The sequence below is a fragment of the Alexandromys fortis genome, unplaced genomic scaffold, assembly GCF_014885135.2.
Source record: "Alexandromys fortis isolate MF-2015 unplaced genomic scaffold, M_Fortis_MF-2015_v1.1 scaffold_7, whole genome shotgun sequence".
Classification (NCBI taxonomy): domain Eukaryota; kingdom Metazoa; phylum Chordata; class Mammalia; order Rodentia; family Cricetidae; genus Alexandromys; species Alexandromys fortis.
The window spans coordinates 1,840,593-1,860,959 of record NW_026067920.1 but is presented as its reverse complement, the minus strand read 5'-3'; the positions used below and the strand labels follow the sequence as shown (position 1 = coordinate 1,860,959).

Sequence of the window (20,367 nt, the reverse complement as noted above, 5' to 3'; positions counted from 1 at the left end):
GGAAGAGCAGACAATGCTCTTAACCTCTGCGCCATCTCGCCAGCCCCCACCTAGTTTCTCTTGAGAAACCATATACTCTGTGGCTTAAGATAATGATTAAGAAAAACAACTAAGTGCCAGAAGCCCAGCTAGCTCAAGTTCTTTTAATCTTAATGTTGGGAGATGTGTTCACGGGTTTCGGTGTGCATCATAGCTAAAACAAAGCTTTAAATAAGGTTAGGTTAAGGTGTTTTTGTTAATAATAGTTTTGAGGTGAAACCCTTGAGGAACAAACTGAAGTTTAGAGAGTCACATAATTGAGAGATTTGTTGAGTTTGGGGAACAAGAACAATGACAGCCTGGCTACTGCTTGCTGACATACCTTTCTTGCTAGGATGGATTGATGATCAAGTGTGATGATTAATTATTTGTACCCATTTCTTCCCTCAGCTTCCTGATATAAAAAACTGCTGATAAATGGGTATGTACTCTGAGGATTTAAAGTAGAGCTGTGTTTCACATATAAAAGTTTAGGTTTGTGATTCTTTTAAGATTCCTTATGCGATTACCTTTGGAGATAAGTAATAAAGTAACTGATTCTTCCTTTGTAACTGCAAAATGCAGCCTGCCAGTAAAAGAACTGGCTGAGGAAAATTAATTGCTTGCTCACACTCTGTTAATTGCTTTGATATGAATATATGTGGGTTCTTGGGATAATTTTTCATCTACAGTATGTAGAATTTTCAAATATGTAAGGAAAATTTTTTACCTGTATTCATTATAATTATTCACTTGAAAAGTAGAATGTAACCATATTGTAATTTTTATATTGCTTGAATGATTTTGTTGGGATATATAAGCTTAAAGGAAAAATAAAGGCGAACAGAGACAAAAGATGATAGAAAGGTCCTAAGAGTATGTGTGATTTGCCCTTTTTTGCCAGTCCCAGGGAGTTAAGTTTCACTTAACTTTCAGAGAGAAAGGTCAAATTGAGTAATTACTCTACCAGCTCCATGGTTGTCCTCCAATCCCTGAGTTGCTAGAGGCTGGTCCTCACAGTAGTGGTATGTATTACTGTGTATACATACATACATACATACATGTATGACTGCAGTGCACAGCACACATTCAGAAGTGAGAAGACAGCTTTGTAGGGCTGTCCTTTCTTTCCACCTTTCTGTGGATTCTGACATTGTACAGTAAGCACCTTTTCCCGCTGAGCCATCCTGCTGACTTCTGTGTACAATGAACCCCATTCACATTAACATGTGAAGACAATTTTTTCCTCCCAGAATAAAACACAGTGGAGAAGACTTGTCTAACAGGGAGGAACAGGGTCACCCCCAACTGTTGGGGATGTGGGTCAGCTGGGTGCCCAGCAGGCCACACACTTTCTTTCCCAGCTCTGAGGAGTTGCTCTGAGAGAATGACTGCCCTCAGGAGGATGGGTTCTGGCTTTCTCTTGTTCTTCTCAGTTAAGAAGAGGCTGCTTCTTCACTTAAAAAACTGACTATGATAAATAAAAACAACAAACATTTTTGAAATTTTTATTTGGTGTTAACTCCACAAGAAAACAAAACAAAACAAAACAAAAAAATCAGTTACTCTGGTGTACGTGAAATCAGAACAATACAACCACGGAAAAAAAATCTCAGCCCAGTAATGGAGCTGATACTTCAGTGCTACGAATATGCAACGCGCTTCATACCACAGTGCGTTTCAGCGTTTGCCAACTTTTTTTAATGCTTTTTTTTTTTTTGTGATCATCCATTCACGAAACTAAAACCACACTTCAATTCTGTGCCAAAGCCTCTGAGCTTCAGCCACTTAACTACAAAAAGAAACCAAATACAGAATCTATTCATCCCTTTGCCTTTGATGACCCACTGCACCCCCTGTGGCGGGGGGCTCTCCTCACAGCCGAGGAGCTAGGTGTCTTTGCCACCTGGAGCCCTTTCCAGATGAACACTAGCTGTCCAGGTCATTCAAGCTCACGGTTGAGTATGAAATCCATTTGGTCATAGCAACAATTTCTAGGGTAATTGTGACTGCATTGATTTTAGGAATTTACAACTTTCAATCCTTTTTGTTTTTGATGATAGGTTTATATTTCAGTGCAGATGTTAATCAAATTTTAGGAAGCTCCAGAAGAAAAAAAAATACATAAAACTTATCTGATGTCTGTAAATAAATAAGAGCAACATGAAACCTTCCACATGCACACACGCGCACACACAAGCCACTGTAAAGTGTCAGAAGATGTGCTGTATGAAAACAAATCCTCCCTCCAGCAAGCCAGGCTTCCCATGGTGAGGACGCACAGAACTGCGGTGACTGCACAGCCTCCATGATATTTCCTGTGTTCCTGAGAAACAGGCAACAAACTCAAGTACTTCCAAAAAAGGCCTCAGAGGCAGCCACCCATGTACCCAGTGCTGCCCACTTACTGGTGAGGCCAGCTTGGCTACTTCAGACCTCTTGGCTACTTCATGTCACAGACACGGTGTTTTTAAAAACAAGTTGATTAAAAGAGAAAAATAATTTTAGATATTCAGGCTTTGCACAATTGGCCCTCCTGGTGCCTGTGGCAGTGCTGCAGGAGAGAGCTCGAAGAGGTGATGAGCACACTTAGATGCATCTGTGTGAGGCATGCCTCCTGCCCGCTTCACCGAGTCACATGAGGCAATGATCAGAACAGCAATCACACAGGTACGTGGGAAATTCCTCTACCCACCCCAGCCCACCGCAAGCAGAACTTGCCCAGAACATTCTCTCAAACACAAAATGAGATACAAGCTATACTACATCACAGCCACGAGAGCAGCTAGCTGTAGCAGCCAAAGATTTCTTAGGGGTCACTGTCTGTCAAATGTTTTTAAGTTCATTTGGAGACTTCAGTTCAATGTCGTCACCAGAACATAATTTGCAGGTAAGGTCCTAACTAAGTGCTGAAGAGGCAGCTCAGACCACCCCGCTGCATCCACTATGGATGCACGACAGTAGCAGAACTTACCCCATCCACCCCATGCCTCAAATCCTTGGCTTCTTCAGCTAGCAAGAAAGTCACAAGCCACAGTATCTTCCATGGTACTTTAGGGAATCCTAAGAGAGAGCACAGTATTCTGTAAGTCTCTAAAGCACACCCTTGTTTTCCTACAGCAATGTCCATGAGATCTTCCGAATGAGCCTGCAGATGAGTCACCATGCTTCCCTCCTCCTTCAGCAAGGCCCTGACCCACTGCAGGGGAGGACTGATCTCCTGGCTCAGAGAACAGAGCTGGAGTCTCTGGACGGTGGCAGTTGTTGCCACAGTGCTGACAAGGTGATGGCGACACTGCCGCCAGAGGGAGGCCTGCAGCTGCGATGCAGAAGCGGGACGCGCTAGGACAAGCACATGCACACCCATTCCTCACTGGACAGCACAGTCTAGTCTACTTCAGAGAGCAAGAACTTAACAGCTTGGAAACAAATCTTCAACAGGACAGCCGTCCCCAACGCTAAAATAAGCAAGAAGAGAAAGGTAATCACTGATGCAGATCAGTTGATCGAAGAAGAAACCTAAGTTGCTGCTTTAGACTAACAGGCCTCACAGAAGGCAATTTCCCATCACAGCGTTTTCAATGACTGGTACTACTCTGCAGGGTCAGAGATGTGTTCGGGAGAAGAGCTCCTCTGTGCTGGGGCCCACCCATTCTCCACCGGCTTCAGAGCCTGTGTCACCCGTGTCAGAGCTGGCGCTGGAACACATCTTCCTGTGGAGGCCATTTGGTTTTGCCTCAGAACCTCTCTCTCCTGTGCATCTTGCTTCATAAACAGAAGACACCTACAATTCAAAAACAATTTTCAATACACAAAAAATTAGACACACACACACACACCCTTCCGCCCCAAGGGCTGATTTTATTCACAGAGAGAGATAAATTAGCAATCACTGATGTGTCCTATGGAGAGCAAAAAGATGTGAAGTCACACTGTTTTAGAGAAAACCTCTTCTCCCTTGTCCTTGAAGGGTCCAACTCTAATTCTGCATGTCCAGTTACATTAGTGTAGGGCATAGGGACTCCCTAACAAGTCTTTGAGTACCTGGTTCAGAATAGCCCATGAAGTTTCACATAGGCTGATATAGTCATGCCCATGGGGCTCACAGTTCCAGTAGACAAGCAAACCAAAGGACACAACTTCAGATTGTAGACACGAGGATAAGTGGTAAGGGGCACTCTGGACAGGAACAGAGTGCTCCAGAATGTGGCACTCCTGAGCAGAGGCTGGTGCTCAGCACTGCAGTTTTAGCACTACCTAGCATGATGTAGAGGATCTCTTTGTTGTGTTCACAGGAAGGCTGGCATCTGGGGACCCTAGGATACTAGATGGCAATGGTAGTCCTTTCACCAGTTACAGCAACTAGCAACACTTCCCAGCCCATCACAACATTCACCACCAGCACCACCCTATCCCAGTCCCTGCATCTGAGCCAGAGGCAGAAGCACAGAAAAGCCACGTGAGAGCAAAGCACACAAGGCTTCCAGGCATGGAGGAGTCTGGATTTCTTCCAACTGCATAGATTAGGAGCATGGGTCCTATAGTCAGACTGTTGAGGCAGGTAACCCATGTCTGTGTTACAGCTCCAGATGCCTCCATTTTCTACTCTGCAAACGGGTATGCCAATAATACTCAGTGCACAGGGGAGGTGTGAGGTCACTGTCTTGCTGAACGGAGATGATTATCAAGGACAAGCAGAAGCAAGGACAAGAAAGGCTGTGGCTGCCTTAAGAAATGGCAACGGTCTGGACCATGTGGAAGGATGATGGGGAGGAGGCAGGTGGGTGGAAGGTGGAGGTAAGGTGCATTAACAGGCTGGGAGACACTGCGTGTAGAGGTGAGAGGGAGAGACAGGTGGTGGGGTAGCCATTTCGAGGGTGGAAGGCTATGGAGAGGCCTTGCACGTGGGCTGGGAAACATTAAATAGAACCTGATAGGTCAGTAGGATTAACACCACATTGTACTTTGGAGAATTCTTACAGAGCTTGAGCTAACACTGACAACTCTGAGGAGAAAATAAGTTTCCTTCGATTCATTGGTCAATCTGCCTTCACAGTGGAAGGCCTGAGACTGAGCTAAAAGTAGGTCAAGATCTTGAATGTGCCTTCATGGTGCTCACAGGCTTGTGAAGAGACAGAAGAGTCTGGGATGGTGGGGCTCCACCCAGAGAGTGCACAAGAGCACAGGAAGGGCAGGGTCTGTCCTACACAGGTTGGAAAAGCACACTGGAAGGAGGAAGATGCTGCCCCAGATTGAACAAGGAGCAACAAGCTTAACACAGCATTAAAGCCCCCCTGTACTAGTGGCATAGGGAGAGCTGGAGGGACATCACGGGCTCTTCATGAAGGTCTGGCAAATGGTCAGGGGTGGAAAGTGGCATTAAGCAGACCCAAAGGAGGGGCCAAGAGGACAAAGGCAACCAACACCCATGGATCTGGGGAATGTGGGCCATGGTGGGTCACAGGGCTCCCAAGTTTGTGACTAGAGTGATAGGGAAGAGGACAGTCCACTTACCCTATTAAAATCTAACAGACGCTCTTCATGACTGGGTGTCTCTTTAGCATCTGGATACTCTTCTATACCATTCTCTCCCTTGGCATTTGTATAACATTCTTAATCATTGTGAATGGAGAAGGGAAAAGAGGGAAAGGGGGAAATTCAATTAAGACAGTTTTGAAACACACGCCCCTGTCTCATCTCACAGAAAAGCTCAGCCTCCCGCCCTCTGGAGGATTAGGCTGTCACTGAAAGCACAGCCAGCCAGGAGTACACAAGAAAACACGATGCCAACTGAAAACTTCTAGCCACATATGTGTAATGAATAATAATAAAAACCATACAGCATAAGCATTTTCTACTGTAAAACGTTCTCCCAACAATTCAACAAATATATACACAGACCTATGATGTTATGGTCCTGGGAGTACAGGAAAAGACTAGTGAGGCCTGCACTCTCAAGAGTGAGTGTCAAGAGGAGGGAGATGGACAATGGACCACAGAAATGTGATGGAACAGGAGCAGAGGTTCCAGACAGGGGCAGCCCAATGAGAAAGCAAAGCAGGTAAACAGCTGGCCTGTTCTAACTCAACACCATGCCCACCACAGTCGGTAACACTTGCGCCCTGGGGAAAGGTGCCTCATGGTCCAGTTGTCCAAGGCCCACAGGATGTGAAGGCAATGCAGAATAAGTTAGAGGAACCCAATCCACCAGCAGATCCAACTGTGCTTCACCCATGCTGAATACAGCTACCCGGGGGACTTGGAGAAACCTAGGTCCTTCTGAGAAGCTCCAGGTGATTCCTGAGCACAGTCCCTGCACGGGACCTAGTTTTAGTCTAGCCTACCCTCTTGCCCACCAACCCCATCAAGAAGCAACTGTGATGGAGTCACAGCAAAGGATGAAGACTCCAACCAGGCTGGTTTGAACCTGGCTCTGACAAGAGCTAGAGAATGCTGATCCCTTAGCATCCCTGCTTGCTAGGGTTACACCACAGGTATCAATGGGATGCTATGGCTACTGTGTGCCCAGTGCCACAGAGGACAAGCACAGCCTTAATGAGGGTTACACCCTGGGCACCAAGTATAGACTTAGCTTGCCATGTGGGTATTCTCCATAACCTACCAGTTCTGGGCATTACTTGAATTACCCTGGCTTTGAGTGACAAAAGTCATAGGTGGATGCCAGGTTCTGCTCTTCATTTGTGACATGACTCTCAAAGTCCCATACCCCACCTTTATAAAACAGAAGAAACACCATCCTCTTAAAGGAGGTGCTATGGAAGAAGTGGACAGGTACACCAGCATCTCTGATAGCCCCTAACTCAGAACCCAGGTTCTGGGAGGCCAAGAGGCTGCTGCATTCTGATGGAGGGGGTCCTCATTTCATCCCATTCATTCTACATATATTCACACTCCAGGACCAGAAGAAAAACTGTGGCAGGGAAGGTGGCTCTTTTCCAGATCAGGAATGCTACTGGATAGAAGGATGGCCCTCTCCATACCTTCAGGCAGAAGGTTGGCAAAGAATCACACTGAACTCATTCCACATTTCTTGTAATGCTTATAGTGACAGCTACTGTTTGCTGTGTAATCATTGTGTGTGCCTTACAGTTATAGGCCCTTTGCCTGCTAAAGAGGCATCTTTATTCCTCACAACCATCCCAATAGGGATGGCTTCCTTTTACAAATAAAGACAACAGAGCACAAAAAGGGCCATTAGCTTGTACAGAGGCATTAGGCTTCATCTCAGCCTTGCTTTCCCAACCTGGGCCCTCATCACAGTATGTGCTGCTCCCCAAAGGGCTCATTCCACACAACCTGGGTAATACATGCCAATACCAACTGAGTCTCCAAAGCACAGATTAGCTGCGGTGTGAGTACTGGAGAATGTTACCAACCCCTCTGAAGTCTCTGCACCTGAGTGGCCTTGTACAAACCACACTCCTGTACCATCCCACCTTCTGCCAGGTCAGCAGACAGTGCTACTGCTCCTACAGCCCCAGCTGCTATGGTATGTATCCTGCCTCCAGCCCCACTCAGAAGACACTCGCCCAGGACAGGCGTGTTTCTGCACATCCCAGAGCAGCACTCTGCTCAGAGAGACACAAATACACAGCAGAACATACTCTGTCTCCTCATCAGACTCAACAAGGGGGTAGCCTTTCTCCCCTGGGATGCTCAGAGTTCTAGTTAACCAGTGTCCAGAACAGAACATGTTGATTACTATCATGTTTCTGGCCTAGAACCTTCAGGAATGCCTGGACCTTTGAAGGGGTGAGTAGCCAGTTGTCTTCTTGCATAACCTCCATGTTGGGCTACAGACCCTTGGCATTTGAACAGAAAGAATGCTTCATACTGTCACTGCAAGGGAGCATCACAGGAACCAAAACTCACAGCTGTCATTCAGAAGATTGGCCACCATTCTTTCTCCACAGAGCTTCTTTATGAACCATTTTATATGCACGTACAAAAGCATTACCTACAGCCATTCACTGGCACCAGCCAACAGATTGATTCAGAGCTGAGTTGGAACTGGGTTCCTACTAATGAACAGAATGAACCAAGTGAGGAAGTATGAACTCAGTGTATTTAAAATTATGCCTAAAGGAAGTAGTTTCTTTGCTACATTGTGATATTCCTCTTCCTCTCCTAGCTCCTTGCTGGGAGGGGTTTCTGAAGCACAATTCTAGGGATTTCTGACCTGTACTGTGTGCAGTACCTGCATCTTAAAGTCTCCTAGCTTGCAGACTGGTCACTCAGGAGATCTATACTCCTGGGACCCTCGCATGTTCCTTAGTAAACTAGAACTGTCCTCACCACCCTTCTCTCTAGAGCATTGGTTCTCAACCTTCCTAATGATGTGACCTTTAGTAGAGTTCCTCACGTTGTGGTGATCCGAACCATAAAATTATTCTGTGCTACTTCGTAACTGTAATTTTGCTACTGTTATGAACTGTACTATAAATAACCTATTCAACCCCAATGGGGTCACAGCCGACAGGTTGAGAACCACTGCTCTAGAGTCTCCCTTAACTCCTTCTTGCTGTTCATGCCTCAGTTTCAGGGCAGGTGCAACCACTAAAAATCTCTCCATCCTATTCCTCAATACCCTGCAAACTGAAGTTCTTTCCACGACCACCCCTTAATGCACAACAAGCTTGAGGCAGCAGCCAGGTTCCCATACCTGTAGGCTCCTTCCTATCTGACTCTGGCTCAGTTCCAAACTAGTTGAGCCCAATGGGACCCTGTTCTTTCAATCTGACTCACACTCTGAGGACTTCTTTGCACAAAGATTGCCATGGTCATGATGGTCATGGTGGCCACATGAAGCCACATGAAGCTCATCAAAGGTCTGAACCATTTATGATTCTAATGAACTTCCAAACCCTTTTTTCACCAGACTGTGGCTAGGTATAAGAGTAGGATCCAATTTGCATTCATCTCTGTGTCCTTAGGGTGTAACAAAGTGCTGGCCACAGGAACTTTTTTGGTGTTTCCTAGAAAAATCTGCTGCTCTTGGTAAATTAGAAATTTGAACACACTAATGACACACAGTCTCCTTACCTTCACACTCTGACGAGGGAAAAAGGGGAGAGTACAAGGCTTTTTCCCACCAGCTCTGCTTTTCTTGATTTCTTGTTACTTCTTGCACATCAGTGTTCAGTACAGGAAACTGTTTAAATGAAGCCAAACACAGAGCATGTTTACAAATCTTCAGGACAGACAGAAAAAAACTTTAAGCATTACTGTAGGACTACCTGGCAATTTTAGGTTGGTGAGTTAAAAAAAATTCTTTTTTAGTTTTTTGTTGTTTAAGACAAAGGGAAAAGCCCAATATATTGCTCAATATACATAAAAGAAGCCTTCATTTAAAAAAAGTACTTCAAATCCAAGCAGAACAAAAATCTTGAGAAAAACCTCTTCCAAGACTACCGAAGTTCAGCAGGTGACAGTGGCCTGAGCCTGAGGTGCTGTGGAGAGAAGGGTTCTACCCTTCCCAAGCGGAATGTTTGAGGCCTCTCAGACCCTGCCCTCCCTCTTAGAAAGTGAGAACTGGCTACCAGCAGCTATCACTGGTGACCAACAAGTCCTTGGAGTGGTCATAAACTTCAGAGGCCACTTTTGTATATACATGGATCCTGGAATGGTCCCTTCTTCACTGGGCCTGAGAGGCCTGCCACCAGCTCCCCAGAGAAAAGCCTGGGCTCTCAATCTTTGTACATTCCCAAGTACCTATGCTGTGCTCTCATCAGAATGCCTGTGAACTGTGTACAATTTCATGATAGCATGTGTTCAAGTTCAGGTGTTTCGTTGTGCTACGAACTGTAAATTATTTATGGGTCTAAAATTGCTTTATTCAGTAAGTTTCTTAAAATTACATAATGAAATGGGAAATACATTTTAACATCTTATTTTCATTTAATATAACTTTTCAAAAATAGTTCTAAATTAGGAACTGAGGAAACTGTACCATCTGCCCAGAGTAGTCAATTAACCCTCCTTATTCCCCTGGTAGTCTATTCTAACAAGACAATTGAGTACTGCTGAAAGGCATGACAAGGCTAAGCTAAATGCAAATAAAGCCAGCAGTGTACAAGAGCTGGAGTAAAAGTGATACCAGCACCTGATACCAATTTGCAGCATATGAAGGCATTCTATATTCTGGGAGATTACTTGATGCTGTTTAGAGCAGCAAAAGAGAGTAGCCAGAATTATCTCCATCATCCCATGGCACTACTGAAGGGAGAAGAGGCAAGAGGTTGCTATCTGAGTTCCTGTCTGCGAGGTTAACTATCTTCTAATCCTCTTGTAAAAATGGAAGAGACACAGGGTTAGTCAAGGACAAGCATAGTGAGGCAAACAGGTTTCACAGGTCAAGACACCACCCAGGAACTGGGGTTCACACCAAGATGTGGTCAGACGTGAGAGCATCAGAAGCCTAAGGACAAGACCATTTCTTGGTCGTCTCTGCACCTCTAGGCAGAACACTCTGTCTACAGACTACAAAACCTGGCTCCCATGCTTAATCTGATTTCAGAGCACATCAAGTCCTCTCTTCACACCCTGCTGTGGCTCTTGCCAGTGTCTGCCATTATTTGAGGAATCTTTTCTGAATCCTCTATTTGGGTGCCAATTCCTATGGCCAAGACTCACTCTGTCTTCTCTTTTATGCTGCAGCAGCCATCCACATTCAACAAACATGCATCATTTTATGGCACCTTGCCACTCAGGTATTTCCAGCTTTTGGAGAACACAGAAACACTATCACAATTTGCTCATATGAGGCCTGTTTAATGTTTTAATACAATGAATGCAAAAAAAAAAATACAGAGAGGGAGAGGCAGGAGGATCACACAGAACAAGTTCATGGCCAGCCTTGGCTGGGAAGCAACTGACGAACAGAAAAAAGTGGAAAAGAGCAGAACAGAGCAGTACTAACCATAGGAGCTGCACCTGACCACCTCCAGGTATATACTCAAAAGGCAGCTCTGAGAGAAAGCCTGCCTGGCTTCTTAACACAGCAAGCTACTTCTAGCACTCCCAATCCATCCAGTGCTCCATCTTCCTTCAAATGGTGCTTATATCCTCACAGAGCATTAACCTACATGCTTGATGTTAGCACCCAAGCCTGCAGGAAAACTCCACACAGGCTTTGGCTAATAATTCCAGCATCTGCAACAATGCTGGGCAGAGGGCACTCCATACATGCTCCAGGAATGAACGTGACACTGAAAAGGAAGGGAAGGCACAACCTTCATCCAGAAAGACTGATCACAGACATTCTTAGCAACTCTCAGAAGTTCTTCAGAAGCTGACAATCAAGAGAAGGGCTAAAGACCCAATAGTTCACACTCCCATTAAATAGTCTATTTCTGGTGAAGAGAAAGGTGCTGGGATTTCCTCTCTTCGGGATCCAGTACCCCTTTCCCACTGGTCATTTTTCATTGCTGGGCCACAAAAGGCAAAGAAAGCTTTCTGTGGATCACTGTTTTAAAGAAACATAATGTAACAAGAGAACAGCCACTGGAGGCTGCAAAGGCCTGTGTTTACTCTCTGCTTCTGGAGGCATAGAGTCAGGAGAGTGCTGTCTGATCCCACTGAGGGATAGGTGGGCCTCTTTTTGAATTCTAGCTACCAGGTGGGGGAATAAGTCTCTGTGGATGTCTAGTAGGATAATACTAACAAAGCTGGTACAGGAAGGATGTGTGCCACAAGCCAGGAAGGATGACTCCTGCTGCCTCTCCAACCTCCAGACTCACTGACCTTCATGTAATGCTGCTGGGACCAAATGACTTCATCTCTTGAAGAACGGGGAAGTCCTTGAAGATAGAGACTAACAATCTGGCTTCTTTCCTATGTTCAAAGTTCTTGGCATTAAGCTGGCATCAGAGCCCAGGAAAAGAGGACGCCCATGCCATAGTTCTGTGTAAGAGACACATGGGGCACACTTTCCCTATGTGCTAGTTTTTGTTTTCTGCTACAACTGGATGAGCTGTGTTCAGTACTCAATCAACACATCTCAGCAGCCCAGTTTCTGTATTTGACCTTCTGCTCACTCACATGGCCGGCCTGCCTCCCACCCTCTGCAACTATATATCCAGGTGTGTTCAAAACACCTGCAGTGTCCATACCCTGGGAGGATTCTGATGAAGTCCCCAGACTTCAGGAAATAAGACTTCAAGCCTTATTTCCACTGGCCTACCTATCACATCACCCACAACTGCACTGGCCCTGATGTCCCAAAAGATAAAGAACTGGTCAAGTAAACCGTGGTAAAACCACACAGTGGAACAATATATAGGACATAAGGAGGAAGAGTGGTTACAATAAAGTTCATTTCAGTTAAAAGGGAAACATACCATGTGGAAAACACTCTGGTGGGGTTCATCACAACTAGCACTAATGAGGGCTGGTGGGAGGAGCCCTTTTCACTGTGTGTATGCTCTCCTTTGACTTTATATGAACTGCCCATTTCAGTTAAGATATGTGATTTATAAACTGGGTTTCTTGCCTAGACTGAATTTTGCTCAGACAAGGATGGTACCTCATTCATTGGGGCTCTTCCCTTAGTGACAGGCACACACAGACATCCAAATCATGTCTGCCCGGTTTGACTTAACTTTTAATTGAACCCTATTCTTTCTATGGTCCTTAATGCTAACTCTTATGGAAACTCTGTATTTTCATCCTCTTGCACTGAAACAGAAGGAATCTTAGCAACCTTAAAGTGGTGTCTATGCCCTCCAGAGACTGGCTCCACTTAGGCAAAGGCATCTCTTAGGAACTCCTTAAAACTGACCTGGTGATTATGATGGGGTAGACAGATCTAGTCTCAGCCTGGTCCCAAACTGTCCCTTCAAGTACTCTCTACTCTGTTCCTCAAGTCAGCCTATGAAGTGAGCTCCACTCTCAAGATGTCCCCATACATCTGCTGCAAGATACGACCTCTCAAAAAAACCCAGAATTCTGAGAACACGGAAATACATCAACATACTAGAAAGCGAAGGAATATGGTAGTAGTAGGTGGGATCTTGCTTCTTTCCTCATTTTCTTTCTCATTTTCTTCCCAATCTGGAACCAGGTGAAATACAAAGTACATAAAGGAACATTTACGGAGGAAAAATGGGGGCAACACAACAACACATAAAGGCTAACAACATTGCTGGTTTTTCCTTAGCAATTCAGATTTCAAGGATTCAAGGGGATTAAACTTGGTCTTCTATGGACCAAGAAGCATGCTGACTAGAGCAGCAACTCTCAAGTTCCCACTGAGGCTTTTGCAACCACCAAAAGGCAAGCAGCTGCACACCTGGGCACTCTGACTTGAACAAGTTAATGCAGTGCTCAGCCATAGAAGCCACTAATCAAGTACTGGAAAAAGAAAAGAAAAGAAAAAAAAAAAGGTGAGGAACTCACAAGACATAGAAAACACAATAAAAAAAAAAAGACAGAAGGTGCAAGTAAATTAAGAAAAGGGAGAAATTAATTCCGATATGAGGTGGGATTGAGGACTGAAGAGGATTCAGGAAGGTATCAGTGGAGAAGGTAGATGTGAAGGCCTCACAGGATGGGTGGGGGCCAGTGAGCAGGACAAATGAAAGGACAACACATATCCATCTGGATCAGGAGGGTATGACTTGTGACTGTCTCCAACTCCGCTTAACAATCTGATTCTGGAAAAAGGCCAGGCACTGTATGCCAACTAATTGTCAAATAAAGCAGGCAGGTAGCTCCGCTTTTCCGTGGAACAGCTCATTGCTGTCAGTCTGGTGCAGTCAATTTAACTTCAAAGTACTTCCTAGAAATATACTCAAGGGGTATGATGACTCCATTAACAAAATTACTGACACTAACCTCACCCAACAGTTCCACATGAAACTACCTGCTCCAGAGCACTGGAGAAGACATGTCACTTCATTTGGACCATGGGTTCACTCATACATGAACCACAACACACTTTAGAGAACAGTGTCAAGATATAAGGTATTTTACATGGAATACACAGCTATAGTAAAGCCAACCAACACTCTTTACTCGGAGCTGCATCCTGGCTCCCCAACTCTGAAAGCTACAACACTTACACACAGGTCTTATGCTTTACCCATAATGCACACATATTACATAAGAACTTTGCACCCTGTGAATTATTTTGCCATTTCCATGCAAGAGTCAATTATGCACTTCAGATCTGTAAATAGCAAATTGATTTAAGTCCTTAAGCATAAATTAAGAATTGTAAATTCTAAAATATTTAATTTTCCAGTAATTCAGTCTCACTTTTCTTGGCTGATAAGGCTACTCTTTATCTGATCAAATCCATTATTCAATATTGACACATACCTCTTCCAGTTGTCCTGAAGACACTGGATTATCGTCACAAGCAGGGAACTGACAACCTGCTTTGCAACTGCAAAAATCATTGATTTCCTCTTCACATTGTGCCATTATTTTACAGTTTACTGCTGAGCTTTCTAAATTTATTTCCAGAGATTCATTAAAGTTACATTCCAAACACTGATTCTGTTTTCCTACTGGAAGAATCCCTGTTGCCTCCTCCTGGGAATCCAGTGATGTCTGAGCACTCTTTTCCATTCCAGACTTTTTTAACCTGGGCAGGAACTTCCCAGACTCGAGCTCTGATTTCCCGTAGTAGTGGCCTTCCTTCTCTGCATCTTCTTCTAGAGGTTTGAGATCTGCTTGTGGGTCTTCAAATACATCAACTTGAGAAGGAATGGGAATATTTGTTTCATCTCTCTCAGATTCAAATTCTGACTCACTTCCTCCTCCAGGGGATAGTTCAGATGCAGAAATTGGGCGAAAGTGAGTTCGAGGAGAGATTCGTATAGCCCTGTACTGTGTCCTGTCAACGCCACATATTCTGGGGTGAAAAACTTCACTGTCTGAATCAGAGCAAAGAATTGATTTCGGCTTAAAACTGGGGCTGAAAGATGCAATCCCTTCTGGTTCAAATGAACACTCTACGTGGAGAACTTGTGAGAATGGATTGCTTAGGTCAAAGGAAGAGAATGAATATTCAAGTCCAGGATCCTCAACTTGAAAGTTACTGCAGGCTCCTAGCAAGTCTTCATGGAAGATAAAAGAAAATCCCTTGTTTAATCCATTTTCCCCACTCTTCGGCATATCATTCTGTTCAAATGACACAAAGGGCTTCCAGAGCTGCCTGTGACCAGGAGCAAAGCTGTTCCCAGGGGTCATAAAGACATCTGTACCAGCTATTGTCACTACATCAGAGGCTGCACATTGTAATAAACTCCCTTTTGTGTGACCAGGTGGTACAACTGCCCACTCCCCATCACTGTTGAACGTTTTGAGTTCTCCATAAACTCCTCCAAGAATGAATGTGTTCTCTTTGTCCTGGGCCACATCCCAAGGTTTAGAGGGTGTGGTATAATCACCGCCATCCACCTTGGACAGCTCACTAGAGATGAATGCTCTTTTCTCCAGGTTCTCCTTCTGCCCCTCCCAGAGATGATACTCTGATCTCTGCACAGCCCTGCTAGGCTCCTGAAAGGCTTCCATCTTAGCATCAGTGTCCAGACAGCAGCAGTAGTTATTTACATCTGTGGAGAACAACTCCTCCCCAGGTCTCTCTGTCTCTACTGCAGCCACACAATTCCGATCTGCCATCTTTGTCCAAATGTCTTTAATAACCCCTGAGCTGTAGCCATCTCCATGTGGACTGCTTTCACTACATGCCTGTGTAGTTTCAAAGTTCTTATTTTCTGCCTTTTGTTCTAGCTGAATACCACACACAGATTCTAGCTTAGATCTTTTTTTGAAAACTAATGTAGGAATTTCTCCTAAAGTTCTACTGTTTTGCTGACAAGTTTCATCCTGCAAAAAATCTAGAAGTTCTTCATCTACATAATCTGATGAGACTCTGGGAACTACATAATTAATATCTTCCGCAGTAAACTGTGTTGATTCTTCAAACTGAATGTTTAGTGTCTCGTTGTCTGAGCGTGCTTCTTCTGAATGAGACCATGGACTACAAGTTCTTGTTGAAAGATTAGAACAGTGTTCATTTTCTTCAAAGGCACTATTTTTGGTCCATATTAGCAATCTAGACTGTGTTTTCCCCAGCATATTAGCACTAGAATCTGTAGGTTCACTTCCCAAGTTGAGTGTTTCAAAAGAAAATGGTAAAACAGAATTACTGCATTGCACTTCAAATACTGAAAAACAAGAGTTTATACCAGATCCTTCATTAATATTGGAAAAGGGCTCTTGATTGCCAGCAAGCACGTGTGAACTGAGTATCGTGCTATCCAAGATAGGAGAGAGTCTAACTGGAGAGTCTCCTCCGAAACTCTCTCCATCAGCATCACCAGAACTAGATGAACAACACTCCCAAAACTGAGCCAGATTGCCAAGGTCTTGCAGGAAGAAGCCCTCAGCACCCACTGAGCTGGTAGAATCTGTCCATATTGCACGTTCCCCTTGCAAATCCATACCATCTAACACTATGCAACATTCTGCCTCAAAATCTGTATTTTCCTTGCTTTTTTGTCGAATCATATTCAAAATCCGACTTTCTCCTTGCATTGTTTCTGAGGCACCAGGATCCAACATGGATTGGTCAATATCCACTTCATAGAAGTGTGTTAGTTCTGAAAGATGAATATCATCCAGGTATTTATTGTCCTCTGGTAGAGAACATAATGAGGTCCCAGCGAGGTCAATATCCTCATTTATAACTGCAGGCATTTCTACAAAATGACCATCAATGAAAGTACCTGCTGCGAGGTATGTTCTATGGATATTACTGTTGCTGATACACAGACCATGCACGGATTCAGACAAGTCTTCCACTGCCTCTGCTGTCAGAGCACTCGTATCTTCCCTGTTTCGGTATGTGGTTTCTAGTTTGCTTTTTCTACTCAAAGGAACAAAATACTCAGCAATGGGTTCGGTGTACCACAGTGGCTCTTCCTTGTACTCTTTGTTGTTTCTGCTCTCCACATATAGATCTTTCACTGCAGTGTTCCCGGAGTCACTCCTCCCTGTCTCCTTTGCTGGTCTTTTTCCCCGCTTGCACAGCTGCCTGATGGATCCACTGCTGCTGCTGCTGCTGCTGCTACCACCTGCATGGACACTTCTCTCTGCCTTCTCACAATGTTTTAGCGACAGCCTGCTTTGCCCATTCCGCCCTTTTTTGTTTCGAATTTCTCGTGCCTTGTGTCTAACTTTAACATACTTCATGGATCCTTTTAATTCTCCCTGATTACCACTTGAACTTGAACCTGCTTCACTAGAGCCGGATGACCACGAGCGAGGGCGAATCTTCCCTTCAGGTTTGTGTCGGATCTGCTTTTTGTACAAGGCAGGCTTTTCTTCGATGGTGCCATTGCTTAATTTGTTCTCCTTCTCATGTCTGCTCCTGCTCTGGGCTTTCTCATGCATGGAGATGGAGGCAGCAGTGCTTCTTTCTCTGATGGCTTCACTCTCACTATTACAGTCCTTTGGAGAAGATGTATCGGTGCTTGCTGGTGGGGCTGTGGATGATGAAGAGGAGCTAGAATAAGAACAGGGTTTGGACTTGTTCCACACAGTCATGATTTCTTGCAGGCAAACTGGTTTCTCAGAAAGTGGTGGAAATGCTTCATAGTACCTGCAAAACAAAGAAAAGTTCAAAAGCAAGCCACTTTTTACAGTTATCATCTACACAAAGACAGCAATGGCAACCTGAGAGGCAGCACTTCAGCTCACTAATGTTAGCATTAAATCAACAAACCATTAATTTAAAAAGAATCACCAAACAGTAAACTGTGCTATGCATTAAAGACAGTCCCACAAATCAATCACTTTAGCACTGCTCAGACTGTGAGAGGCACTATGCAAATATTATAAAATATGTATGACAGCACACTTGTCAGAGCTCCAATTTCAACTAGGAAGAAATGACAAAAGTAATGTAATGGGAAGAATGTACTGTGTTGATAGGAAATGTCTAAACTTGAACCTCATCCTGGTCACTTACAATGCTTGTGGTCACTCACTATTTGATATTTTAGTCTATTTCCTCCCTCTAAAATAGTGAACACATAACTAAACTCACAATAGTGGAAACAAGTAGTGTTGAAAGCAGCTTAGCAAATGACTTAAGAATACAAGCTCTGTAGCCATATCCCCTGAGACTAAACCGGCTCTACTACTTACTTTCTAGGCACCTTTTGGCTTATTGCATAATCTCTCGGTGGCTCAAAACAGGATTAAGAACAGTGTCCATCCATCTCATGAGCAGGAAGGACTAGTACAGGAAATGAGTCAGAACCTATTCCATGTTCTCACTCCTGCTATATTACTCGTGCAACAGCACGGAGCTTCGAAATTTAAGAAGGCTCTCAGGAATGTAAGGATGGTCATATTTAAGTGCTCAGTAATGAGGATACTGGTATAATCAGAGATAGGGATCACAGTTGGGTTTAGTGAGCATTGATTGTGAGGTGTGAGACTTGACAATATACACATACTATATTCTAGCATGAAAGCCTGACTGAATCATAACTCCTGGATATGCTTAGAAACTCATGGAAAAGGAGGGAATACTTTTGAATTGCTATAAAAACTGGCAGTTGTTGAAGACTGAAGACTTGAGAGCAGAATATATCCCCAAAGGAAGTCTAAAGCTATGCTGGCTCCTGAGAGTACTGCTGTTCCAAAGACAACATTAAGTGACAAAGGCCATGTTCACAAAGATGCTGAATGTGACTGTATTAAAGCTGTATAGTACAAATTATTAAAAGCTTTATACATTATTTTATTTTTTTAAATTAATTTTTATTTATATGTATGTGTGTATGTGATTGTATGTCATAAGAATCCACTGGATCCCCCTGGAGCTGAAGTGACAAGAGGTTGTGAGCCACTTGACACGGGTGCTAGGAACTGAACTCAGGTCCTATGGAAAAGCAGCAAGTAATCTTACCTGCTGAAATCATTTCTCTAACCCCATACATAATTTTCAACATTCTAGCAGTCACATTAGAAGTCTATGCAGAAACTCATGAATTAATTCTAATAACTTATTAAAAAATTAATTCTAGTAACAACTGATAATGAATCTGATAAATTCATTATATGGAACTGATTAATGTACTGTTTTATACTTTTTATACTGTTTCTGATCTCTATTGAGAATGTTATACTTATAATACAATCAAACAAATGCAATTTTTTATTAGAGATTAGGAGATTAAAATAAAATGCATAGCAAGAAAGTCTGTTTATAATATGGACTATTTTATACAGAAGAACAAAAGAGACAGAAAACAAGTCTGATGAGATCCTATGCAGGAGATAGTGGAAACCCAGTTTTCTTGTCTGTGTACAGGAATAATGACTTCTTATAGCTGTCTCAAAGACCACATGTCAGTTTCAAAGGCGCTGCTACAAGTGGCTTCAGTAAGCAGTCCCTGTTTCCTCCACTCCATAAATACTGACTGGATGCACAGTATAAAACTAGACCACCTCCCTTTTCACTCAAGAGTATCAAGCAACTAAGTGCTCAATGTGTTTTCTAAATGAAGAAATCATATAGATGTCAGGCATAGAAGCCATGTAGCAGTAATAAGTCTGGTTTTAACAATGTGAAGTTCATATTGAGTACAGTCTTACATACATTTCCACTTGATCCTTGGCTGTAGGGGATAATTCTGCCTCTGGAGAGGGAGACCCCTCTAACTTTTTGTGAATCTTCTCTTCTGTTAAAAACAAAATTCATAAAAAAATTATCATATATCCAGTTAATAAACACTATGCTTTAAAACATTTAAGAAACTTTAATTAGATATGATACAAGCCTTTGTGGCATAGAGAGACAAGCCCACACCAGTGTATAACACCAATCTACTGAGTGTACAGAAGGCACAAGCTGGCTAGGCCTCATAAGCACCAGGCTGCAGGCTGAGTGAGAGTCCTTTATCTCATCACAAAGTCACACTGGAGGCTCTATACTGAGAGCCTGGCATTCCCTGTGTACTTATTAATTAGATCAGAAGGAGTGAACATCTGTTCATATTCCAAAAATATTTTCTCACAAAATTCTGAGTCATGGCCTTTGTATTGGCTCATTTTGATTAATGCTAATCTGTAAAGAAAATACTTCACTACAGTTAGATCTGTGACTTAACATGTAAGTAAGCACAGGCTGTGCTTCAGTGCCAACAGAAACAAAGGCTAGCCAGTTAGCTTGGTCCAAGTTATTGCCTTAAACTGAAAACAAGCTTTCCTTAGCAGAATAGCAGAAGGCTGCAAGACTGTATGCTGCACAGTGACCTTAACAAGGACAGGAACAAGGTTCCTTAGGCTAAATGCAGCCTTTTCCTG

General features: G+C 43.6%; 1 protein-coding gene across 6 annotated transcripts in view; it reads right to left on the bottom strand.

The window, feature by feature from the left end:
- Nucleotides 1-1,512: 1,512 nt before the first annotated feature.
- Nucleotides 1,513-20,367, bottom strand: part of Kiaa0232 (KIAA0232 ortholog) — a 60,346-nt gene continuing 41,491 nt past the window's right edge. For 2 of the 6 annotated variants that reach the window (XM_050140929.1, XM_050140928.1), the window contains 5 exons: nucleotides 19,661-19,742; nucleotides 14,359-17,650; nucleotides 9,082-9,190; nucleotides 5,533-5,630; nucleotides 1,513-3,802 (listed from right to left, as the gene is read on the bottom strand). In XM_050140929.1, coding sequence (XP_049996886.1) covers nucleotides 3,623-3,802; nucleotides 5,533-5,630; nucleotides 9,082-9,190; nucleotides 14,359-17,650; nucleotides 19,661-19,742 — 3,761 coding nt within the window. In that variant the 3' untranslated portion in view covers nucleotides 1,513-3,622. Of the gene's footprint in view, nucleotides 3,803-5,532; nucleotides 5,631-9,081; nucleotides 9,191-13,012; nucleotides 13,090-14,358; nucleotides 17,651-19,660; nucleotides 19,743-20,367 lie in introns of those variants that run through there. The other 4 variants (XR_007591423.1, XR_007591422.1, XM_050140931.1 and 1 more) reach the window with 4 other exon arrangements.